General features: G+C 42.4%; 2 protein-coding genes across 2 annotated transcripts; one reads left to right on the top strand and one right to left on the bottom strand.

Annotated features, from left to right (window-relative positions):
- Positions 1–1,328: 1,328 nt before the first annotated feature.
- On the top strand, positions 1,329–5,669 carry tmem200ca (transmembrane protein 200C, genome duplicate a). Its single transcript, XM_040127580.1, has 5 exons — positions 1,329–1,435; positions 1,803–2,022; positions 2,618–2,826; positions 3,961–4,762; positions 4,850–5,669. Exons 1-5 carry the CDS (start codon positions 1,329–1,331, stop codon positions 5,051–5,053), a joined length of 1,542 nt encoding a protein of 513 aa, XP_039983514.1. The 3' UTR covers positions 5,054–5,669.
- Positions 5,670–7,624: 1,955 nt separating this feature from the next.
- LOC120789841 (piezo-type mechanosensitive ion channel component 1-like) lies at positions 7,625–10,242 on the bottom strand. Its single transcript, XM_040126907.1, has 3 exons — positions 10,219–10,242; positions 9,734–9,875; positions 7,625–9,651 (listed from the first exon to the last, which is right to left on the bottom strand). The coding sequence occupies exons 2-3, from the start codon at positions 9,869–9,871 to the stop codon at positions 9,550–9,552; spliced, it is 240 nt and encodes a 79-aa protein (XP_039982841.1). The 5' UTR covers positions 9,872–9,875; positions 10,219–10,242; the 3' UTR covers positions 7,625–9,549.
- Between the last annotated feature and the right edge of the window lie 593 nt (positions 10,243–10,835).

Below are 10,835 nucleotides of genomic sequence, written 5' to 3' on the forward strand. Positions count from 1 at the left end.
CAAAGTAGAATCAGTAAATTCCAGTCAGCCTCTCCTGGGGAGGAGCTGCAGAGCAGGGTGGGAGATGTAGTTCCTGCAGTTCTGACTGGAAACACTGAGCCAAGACAGAGGTCGCTTAAATAACCACGGTTGGAGGGTGAGCAGTGCATTGTGGTAGTTTTAGTTTAGTCAGCACACACATACTTTCCTTCCCGTTTGACCTGAACTGAGACAGTTTCATTATTCATTCAGCGAAGATTCAGACCTCATCAACTGATCCACTGCCAGAAATAAACAACTTAACAGTTTCATCAAGCAGGAACAGCAACAGTTTCTAATAATTAAAACATTTCAGTTTTTCTTCCCTGTCCCATTTCGCCTGGTGTGTGCACAGTTTCATCTTTCTTACACTGCTATTTCTCCCAATAGAGAACTTAGATCGGAAACCTGCTGTTTAAACCCTGAGTGGGGAGACATCCACACTGTTCTGAGAAAATACAACGACGCTGAAATTTTCTGTTGGAGTCGAAATTTAGGCAAATTTTAATGCATTAGATTTCGGGCAGTGAGACTGTCTTAATATGGAAAGAGCTGAACTGTGCGTGAAACCTCAAAATCAAACATCCAACAGGAGTTTTTGTATTTTTGTTACTTTATAGGAAGAAACATTGATGCAGATCAGTTCAGTCACAGCAGTTTGTTAACAGTAAAGTGAAACTAAATTCATGAAAAAATGTTTAATTTTTTATTGATTTATTTTTATTATATTTTTATGAAAAATGTGTCAGATTTTGCAGGACTTGATGTCACAGTTTGTTGTGTTTGAATGATTGTTCATGTGGCTCCAAATCTGACTTAAGATCAACCAAACTGTATCCACCCCCCACTTACTCGCCTATTTCGGGGCTTTTGAATGTATCATAGAGTCTTCATCAGCAGTAGTTTTGCTGATATTCACACTCAGTTTTTCTGAGCTTTCTAAGATCTTTTCGTCCATGTTGACCTGAAAGTTGAGATGGAAAGTTTATTCCAGACACAACAATCTCAATCTAAGGTCCACTTACTGTCTTGTTCAAGAGCTTTCTACTGTATCACAAAGTCTTCATCAGCACATCAGAAGGTCAAGAATCTCAACCTTCAATCCAACATGTACGAGTAATAGAAAGTTACTTTCCACCACTGGTAAGGACATACAGTACCCACGATGCAGTTTGGGTTCAGATCCACAGTTTGAGAAAAACTGCTGTATAGACTAAAAACCTGTCTGTCCCTCTTACAGACTGAGTCCAGGTGAGGTGGCATTGGGCGGGGCTTAGCCTGCTGAGCCACCATCTGATTGGTTGGTGGTGATGATCGCGACCGGAGGGCTCCTGCGGATCAACGCCCGGCGACAGGACTCGTTGAGGTCCAAACCACACAAACCACACACAAACAAGAGGAAGAACAAGAAAAAGAGGTAACACACACATACAAATAGGTCTTTCTATAATTGTGAGGACTTTCATTGACATAATACATTTCCTGACCCTATCCTAACCCTAATTCCTTTCCCATTTTCTTGTTAATTTTAAAATAAACACAGAACATGTCTGGACAGCAATATATTCAAACAGTATAATTAAGTTAAATACACACACTTCTACTGACTGCTGACCATTCCAAACATCACTCTGTAAAAATGTCCTCACTTTGCAAAAATTTCTTCAATTTTAGGATCTGAAATTCACTTTGGTCCTCACAAAGATAGACGTACAAATACACACACCCGATGTAATGATATAACATGTCAGTAGGTAATGATGTCACTTCCGGCGCCCCCTCAGGAGGAGTGAGGTAGTGGTGGTCAAGGGGAAGTTGAAGCTGTGCTCAGTCTCGGGTCTCATGGCGGCACTCGGTGTCCTTGTTCTGCTGGTTGGCGTGGTCATGGCAGCTCTGGGCTACTGGCCCCGAGACGGACTGTTCTTCAGCGCTCAGCCACATGAGGGCGCTGCAATGGCCTCAGTGTCATCCATCAGCTCCACACCTGAACCTGCTGATGCTCAGGTGAGATCCAGATACAAGTACCTTACAGAACAGGACCCAGAGTCTGTACAGGGGACTCAGAACTGTCATACCCAGTCCATCTTTTATCACCTTTTACACCACAGGAAATTAACAACTTAAAATCTTAAATCTGATGCTGCACTTTTGAACCAGATTTGTTGAACGTCTTGTGAAAGAAAGGCTGGTGTATCCTTTATTCACTTTTGGTGATGCTCCTATAGAAGTTTCAAGGTCTTTTCCAGGGGCCTTTGACAGAGGTTTTTGAGTTAGGGGGGGTGGGGGTACATATGGAGCAGCCTGCAGCTTTACCATAGATAAGCCAAGCTATGCTTATCTCAATTTTGGTTTATGGCTGGTGCATGGACAGCACGTGAACATAATATTGTTTGGGTAGAAGTAAAGTTAACCAATTGGGACTAAGTTCTTTGTCTTAAGAAACCATATAAAAGATGATTATAAGACTTTTTCTATTGAGACTCTCCTTTGACTTCTTGTGATAAGGTTTGGTTGTCTCCTATATTGTAACTTACAATATATTGCCCCTTAACCCTATCAGTGTCTTGGTGTGTTTAATCATGTTCAGATTCTTTTGTAGAAAGTCTTCCACAACAGTCTATTGGACTATTTCCAGGGAGGAGAGAGGGGGAAGGAACTCCAAGGAGATGAAAGGGACGACAGAGGAGGAGGAGACGAAGGAGATGATGGAGGAGATGAAGGACGCGATGATAGTGTTAATCGAACAGAAACTGTCAATGGGTCGACCCAACAACTTCCACGAGGCTTTCTGGAGGATTTTCTGGACAGGTAAACAAACTCTCCTGTCATTCTGCAGTTGCTACAATCTTATTTAAGAGTGACAGTAAATTAAACGTGGTTCCTTCAGGAGGTTCTAGTGGTTCTTTAGGTTCTTGATGTAACTGAGGGGTTTTAAGTGTCCTGTAGGAGGTTGTAGTGGTCATTGAGGAGGTTCTAGAGGTCCTTTAGGTTGTTCTATGGGTCCTTTAGGTGGCTCTATTGGTCCTGTGGGTTTTTCTTGTAACTGAAGTGGTTTGAAGTGTCCTGTAGGAAATTATCGTGGTCATTGTGAGGTTCTACTAGCCCCTTAGAGGGATATAGTGGTCCCCTTAGTAGATTTTTCAGTCATAGTGTCAAGTCAAGTCAAATCGTATTTATATAGCCCAATATCACAATTAACAAATTTGATCCAAGAGTGGTCCTTTAGGTGGTTCTTGTAGTCAGGGCGGTGGTCTTTTGGAGATTGTAGTGGTCCTTTAGGAGGTTGTAGTGGTACTTTAGGGGGTTCTAGTGTGGGTTCCTTTGGGTTGTTGTACTAATTTAAGTCATTCTAGGTATCCTTTAGGAAGTTGTAGTGGTCACTGGAAAGGTTCTACTAGTACATATTGAGGTTCTACTGGTAATTTTGGTAGCGCTAGTGTTTTTTAGAAGTTCTAGTAGTTTTATATGAGCTATCCTTAAGGGGGCAGTAGTGGCCCTTAAAGAAGCTGTAGTGAACCTGGCTCTGCTGATTTATAAGGAGTTTTAGTGGTCCTTTAGGTGGTTTTAGTGTTACTTCAGGTGGTTGTAGTGGTACTTCAGATGGTTTTAGTCGTCCTTTAAGAACTTGTATTGGATCTATCGTAGGTTCTAGCAGTCCTTTAAGTTCTTGTAGTAATGTAAATGGTCTGCAGGAGTTTCTAGTGGCTCTGATGACCTTCTAGTTGTTGTGTTGAGGTTCTAATGGTTCTTTAAGAGGTTGTAGCATTCATTTTGGAGGGTGTAGCGGTTCTTTAAGAGGATTTAGTTGTCCTACAGGAAGTTCTTCTGGTCCTTTTTTAGGTCTTTCTGGCAGTAGTTACTTTTTGTTGTTTTTGAGTGTGCTGATAAACTGACTGTACAGAGCATCTATTCTCTGATAGGCTGTATCAAATGTCTCTGCAGGTATCTGTACTCTGATAGGCTGAAGGTCTTCGGTCCTCTCATCATGGGCATTGGTATTTTCCTCTTCATCTGTGCGAACGCTGTCCTGCACGAGAACCGGGACAAGAAGACGAAGGTCATCAACCTGAGGGATATTTACTCAACCGTCATCGACCTCCACAGCCTCCGCAGACCCAACACCTCCTCATCCTGCTCTGACCGCCACTCCTCGGCCAATCCCCTCAATGGCCTTGTTAACTATGTCCAATCAAAGAGCCTGGAGTCCAAACCCAGGGCTTACCCTGCCTCCCTGTTGACCAGAAGGGAAGGAGGGGGAGGAGAGGGAGGAGATGGGGTAGATGGGGTGTTGTCAAGGCAACAGTTGCATGGCACCGACAGAGGAGGAGGTGGGGGCGGTAATGGAAGAGGAGACACAGTCTTCAGTATCTACCAGGAGAACCCAGATGTTTCTCCTCCCCCCTCTTCCTCCGACAGACTCTCCCTCCCCCGGAGCTTCAGCCCACCTCCCGTCCCCACCGGCTGGAACTCCCTGCAGAAGGAGGAGCTCAGCTCCTTCACCCTACCCCTGCGCCGCCCACGCCCGCCCACCCCCCGCAGGAGGCACTCGGCTCGGGCCAGGACGGGCTGGCACTGGCGGGAGGGTGGAGGAGGAGAGGAGGCGCACGGGAGGGAGGGGAGCGGCAACAGACCGGAGGATGCATGTCCACCACCTTCTCTGTGCTCCTCCACTTCGTCCGCACCTAGAGCTTTCCAGGAGGTGCCGTCGGCAGCTTCCTGCAGCTCCTCCAGCCTCCATAGGGAGGTGCCAGGAGGCTCCCGGGCTCTGCTCCTCCTCTCCTCCTCCTCTCTCATCCCCTCCCACCTGTCTTTCTCCTCCCTTTCTCACCTCCTCTCCTCCTCCTCGTCCACACCGGCCCCCCCCTACAGGAGGCGGAGCCTGCCAACTGGCAGCGTCATAATAGGTTACAGCAAACTGATGCACGGAGAGGACGAATTATTTGAGTCGACTGAGATTACATCATTACATCATGTGACTTCATACAGGGGGGGGTCTAAGGTCAGAGGAAGTGACATCACAGAGGATGTACTCTAATAGGGAGAAGCTGAGGATGATCTCACAGGTGGATTCTGGTCTGAGGAAGGAGGAGGAGGAGGGCTGAGAAGATGTGACAACCAATCAGGGGCTGACTCAGTGAATGACAGCACAACTCTGAAGTCATGTGACTTTTTAATGACAGCAGTGTTATATCACAAAGATTCTCTGTAAACATGAAGGATGTTCCTGTTGATTCTGGATCTAAAATCAAAACAGTTACTGAGAGTAAACAGCTTCTTTATTTAAACTCCTCCGATGATGATGAAGAAGATGAAGATGGTGATGATGATCAAGATGATGATGATGATGATGAAGGCGTCTCTGCTGCAGGACCATGATGATTAAAGGAACCCATCAAACGCCTGAAAATGTTGTAGCAATAAAGAGTCTTCCAGATGAATGATTGACAGCACAACATTAATGAACCGATTAACTTAGTTTAATTTGCATCAATCAGCTTGTCTGCTGCTGACCACAGAGACGTTGGAATGTTTTATACTGAATCACGATGTGTCCAACAACTTACATCCATCTGCACGTCAAGTAACGACGAGACCACCTGGAGGACAAGTGGAGCCATGGCAGGAAAGGAGTTCAAGTCCAAGGAGCAAAACGTGGGTTGAAAGTTATCATTGGAGGGGGGGGGGCACACAGCATTTGGGACCCAGTGTTTTAAAACAAAAAAACAAAAAAATCTGGACAACATTACGGTGGAAAAGTTTTAACTCATTCTTCTTCTCCAATTTAGTCATCTGTACCTGTAAAGGGTCTTACCTGTGGTTCTGCATGTTGAAGCCAAATACTTTGCTTACACCTTCAGTTAGTGCTAGTCATAGCTTTCTTGACCCTGAAGGGCCCCAAAAGCCACAGGTTCATCCATCTCCACTGATTTTGGCAGTTTGATTAGTTAGAATTGTGTTAAAATATTTGCACTGCTGAAGTACAATATCACTGAGGTGACTGCTGAATCATTAGCTCATTATCAGGTGCTATCTTGTGGAGGGGCCCTAAGACTCCGGTTTTAACACTTTTACTGTTTTAGTTCATATCGTCCTCACATGGAGCATATTCCAAAATAACTCTTCCAAGACTCTGTTTTGCACCTGATTGCACCACCAGACGGATTCACAGATCATTCCTCAATTTTAACTAAATCAAAACTCTTAAATTGAGTAACTTTCCAGAAAACCAGTGCTGACGTGTTTTTCGTTGAGATGAATCAGCTTCGTTGAGTAAGTTTGAAGTCTCTGAGAGTTGATTTTGAAAGCACATAAAATGAATTGAAACCAACAGGACACTGGAAGGTAAGACAACTACATTTAAAAATTACAGCTCCACCTGCATGACTTGGGAAATGGTTGTTAGTGATGTAAGGTATAAGCACAAAAGACTTACTGTGCTGATAAAACCAATGGTCCTTTAACTTTTAAACACCCATTCTTCCACTCACACAATGTAAAACCTTCAGACTGCTAGAAAGGTTACATGAATATCAGCATGTGATAATTGTATAAATAGGTCAGATTTTTGTCTTTTCAGTTGCTGTGGTCATTTTCAAAAAGAACAACCTGTGATAAAAATAAACCAAGTACAACACAGCAGATTATACAGCTGAGACTTTAAATATCAGGAGTTTCTCTGCCTTCAAACCGATCTGACAAAAAGACGTAGAAATCCTTCAAAACTTTATGCTCAAATTCATTGTAAAAGTCTAACAATCGCAGTCAAATTGTTTTGATTTAGATGGAACAACCGCCAAAACAAAGTGGGTGTTGAAGGGTTAAAGCACTGAATTTATTTCCATGAGTTTATCATTTGTAAACTAGGAGTAAACTGTGTACATGAAATGCTTAACATCATTAAATCAGTTCAGTATAAATGTTTCAGAATCAGAGTGTAACTGTTAATGCTAAATACAAATATTATCTGAGGCAGGTTCAGTCTCTTCACAGGCAGCAAACAGATGTCTTTGCAGCCAACGAAAAAAGAACTGACTGGTTTGTTGTTGAGCTTGTGTGGCTCACAGTGATGAAATGTGAGAAGTTTTTGCTGCACTTTGACTGACTTTAAAGTCTTCTGAAGTGATAGCTGTAGCTACATGATGTCTTCCACTGAAAGCTGAATCTGCTTAATCTAAAACAGCACAAAAAATTATTAGAAAATGACTTTTAAACCCTGAATGTTCAACAGTCAGATGCAGTTTTCACTCTGATTGTATCTGCTTTGTTTGAATGGTTTGAACTGAAACATTTTCATCAGTGAATCACAATAAAGCACATTAGGTTCGGCTTTGTTGTCAAATCTTTGTCTAATCACTCAGTGGTCAGTCCCAGTTTTCTCTGGTGTTTTAATTACAGTTTTGTCCAGTATTGTCTGTTTTTATTAATCCTGGTTCGGTCCTGTTTTCTCTGGTGTTTTAGTTTGGGTTGGATCCAATATTTTTTTGGTGTTTACCTCTCACTTTGTTGCTCAGAACTGACCTGTGATTGTGAACAGGAGACAGGTGTTGGGGACCGTCTCAAGTTGATCCAACAAACAGTTGACTCTCAGTTCGGTAAACAAAAGTCTTTTATTTTCATATATTCACTGTCTGTTTCAAATATTCAAAGGAAACACTGAGCTTACGGTTAATATCAATCAGATAAAGTGACGTAAACAGAAAGACCTTCACTGTAATGCCTTGAAACAACAACACAATCTAACAGAGATAGATTTACTTCCAGTTTTCTGTCATTAGGAGGCGATGTGGACGAAATATTCTCTGTGTTTATGATTCCAGTGTCATGTTGTGACTATTTGAACAGCCAGGGGTCATGTCCACAATGGGCTGATTTTAAGGGGGGGCATCTTACACCTGAGCACAGGTCTAATGAATGACTCACATAACATAGAGCTAACAGTGACAATGTGGAGCTAATGTAGACCTTACATAGAAGTGATGTCGAGCTAAATCAGTGATGTTGATACTTTTGGTCAATGTACTATCATTTACATTTTATCTGTGAGGTTAGGGTTGCCCAAGGCCACCACAACACAGGAGGAGCTGGGGATTGAACCACCAACTCTGCGATGAGTTGACGACCCCCAACTGTGCCACAGTCGCCAATCAGGTAGGGCAGGGCAGTGAGTTGTGATTTATGATGGCAATGCATCATTGTTTGGCTGCTTTTAGTACATGTTCACGTTCCTTCGAATGAGGCATTTTTTTTACTCTTCTGGTAATTTTTATTTGATTAGGTGGGTAAAAATTGTAGTTTGGGGCTCTGCTTTGGATAAAAGCGTCTGCCAAATGAATGAGATGGATCTGCTGTTTTGATAATGACCCTTTTGGTGCTATTATCAATACTCAAAACAAGACTTAGTATTGGTATAAAGAGTCTATATTTTGGTATCAGTGTTTTTGAATATTTATCGATATTTTAGGTATCAAAATGCCCACCCCTATCAACAAGTTCTTGGTCCGCTGGAAAAGTTCCTGCTGTGGAAATGCAGATATAACATAAATACCAGAGCTGTTGTTGAGCTGATGTAGGGCTAAAAGCTACTTTACTGGCTTTGCCAGTTTAGCTAAAGCTAAAGTAAAGCTACTTTAAACTACAGTTGATGTACAGTTTATATCGAGCTAAGACAGAGCTAATTACAGTTAAAATAATGCTCACGACGCACTAAGATAAATACTGAGGTTTGTCCTGTAAACATTAAAGTAAAATAAGTAAAAAATAAGTGAAAGCAGCTGTGTGACTGTGCGGGGACTTCGATTGCTGATTCACACATCAGTTTTTATAGCTGTCACTTCCTCTGTGTAGCAGAGTTCCCTTACATGAAGTCATTGAAAAGGTCCTGGAAAAATATGAATTTGTTTTAGTTGTTGTCTAGTTTCAGTTCCTTGTTGTTTTCCAGGACATTTTGTTCAGATGTGGCATCTTCCAGGACTTTTCCATGACTTGAAAGCTGCATTAAATAATTCCAGGTTTTCCAGGATCTGACATATCCCTGCAGTTACTGATAATCATTAATCAATACTTAATATTATAATATGCCCATGACAGTGTCCGCTGTGTGACACTGTCCTGAGGTCAGTTTGGATTTCATTAGAAGTTTGCTCTCAGCCTTAGCTCCGCCTCCCAGCTGCTCCCATTGGTCACCTAGCAGGTGATGTTCCAGTAAAATTACAGTAACATTACACTAACGTTCAAGAAATGTTTCAGTAATGTTCTCTCAAATTCCAGTTTCTTGAAATCTTTAAATAACGTTCTGTAAACAGTCCTGTTTAAGTTCCAGTCTGGTTCTTTAACTACCATCACTGACAGTTCCTTCGTTCTTTACAGTAATGTCTGGAGAACGTCTGCAAAGCAATCCCTTGAGGTTCCCTGTGTAACACTTTAAGAACGCTTGAGGAACCAAATGTTCAACTCACTGTCGGCTGACGATGTCCAGGTCTGTGATGACCTAATAACCAATATTTATAAAAAGAATGGGAATGATCAATGAGGTCAGCGTCGTGTCCATTTGATCAGAGTCTCTGGTGATCGATACAGGAAGATCAGTTTGGCGTAAAGCTCCTCCTCCAACTCCAGCTCACCTGTCTCTCTCACCTGAAACAGAAAAATAGCCAATTAGAAAAGTAAAACTAATCAGATAATAAAATTCATCCTATTAAGATTAATAAAGCTTTACCAGGAAGATGTCGGTGCAGAGTTTGAGGATGCGGTCCACACAGGGCAGCTCCTCGAACATGATGGAGTGACTGATCCCACTGAAGAACTCTCTGACAAACTTCCCAATCACCAACACCACCGAGGCATACAACCCCATGATGCTGCAGAGAAGGAGGAGGGGGAGCAGGAAAAGGATTAGGAGGAGGAGAGCATCGGTGGCGTCCGTATACCAAAACAATACTTTATTTGTTGCCATACTTTTTATTGATACAACTGACCCCACTACCACGACTACTGCCCTCATTACCACTTTCCCCACTACCACTGCTACTTCTACTTTTAGTGCAAGTGCTACTAATATCACAACTTCTGCTTCTGCTGTTACTACAACAACAAGTGATTGTAATCTACTATAGTAATGATTACTGCAGTGAGTAAAATGTAATAGTACTCCTGTTACTGCAGTACTCAAAGTAATCACAGTACTTGGAGGTTAATGATTACCCATATCCAGCCAGGAAGCCCAGACTCGAGTTTAACATGCTGGAGACACAAACAGCTGAGCCTGTACCTCCTCTAGCACTCAAGCCCCGTGGCACCCCATCCAGCAGTGGTTGATGCGACGATCCACCACTCCTGGGTCTCTCCTTCAGTTAGTTGTGGCAGCTCTCAGGCTTGTGGGATATTTCATATAGTCATCTGGTGGACAGAGAAAGCTAAATGCCAATTGGGAGGAAGTTTAGCCTATCGACAAATAAATAGCCGAAATAAACCATTTTTAAATACTTCAATGACTTGAAATAAATCAATAACTCCTGTAAAAACAAACGGCAATATGGACAGACCATATCTTCATTTACTCCTGAAAAGAGTTAATATGAGAAAGCATATTCACTGCCTTTCAGTTGACCTACATGGGCATTCATAGCAGCTTTCAGAGCATCAGCTTCTAAATCTGATACCTGCTATGGAAATACCGACATGCTGGGGTATGAATGGTATGGGAAACACTTCTTGCCATAAAACTTGAATACCAAACTTTTCTAGTGATAGGTATTTAACTTCTGTCTGCAACAAACTGCTGCAACAACACCTTTCTCAGTTGACTATTATTGCACTAT

The sequence above is a fragment of the Xiphias gladius genome, chromosome 5, assembly GCF_016859285.1.
Source record: "Xiphias gladius isolate SHS-SW01 ecotype Sanya breed wild chromosome 5, ASM1685928v1, whole genome shotgun sequence".
Lineage (NCBI taxonomy): Eukaryota > Metazoa > Chordata > Actinopteri > Istiophoriformes > Xiphiidae > Xiphias > Xiphias gladius.

What these genes read in the sequence shown, in the direction of transcription:
- tmem200ca (XM_040127580.1), top strand. Translation starts at nt 1,329, where the DNA reads ATGATCGCGACCGGAGGGCTCCTGCGGATCAACGCCCGGCGACAGGAC. An exon ending in AGGAAGAACAAGAAAAAGAG is followed by an intron (nt 1,436 to 1,802) that starts GTAACACACACA and finishes GCGCCCCCTCAG; the next exon opens with GAGGAGTGAGGTAGTGGTGG. An exon ending in CTGAACCTGCTGATGCTCAG is followed by an intron (nt 2,023 to 2,617) that starts GTGAGATCCAGA and finishes ATTCTTTTGTAG; the next exon opens with AAAGTCTTCCACAACAGTCT.
- LOC120789841 (XM_040126907.1), bottom strand. Translation starts at nt 9,871, where the DNA reads ATGGGGTTGTATGCCTCGGTGGTGTTGGTGATTGGGAAGTTTGTCAGA. An exon ending in TCTGCACCGACATCTTCCTG is followed by an intron (nt 9,652 to 9,733) that starts GTAAAGCTTTAT and finishes TTTCTGTTTCAG; the next exon opens with GTGAGAGAGACAGGTGAGCT.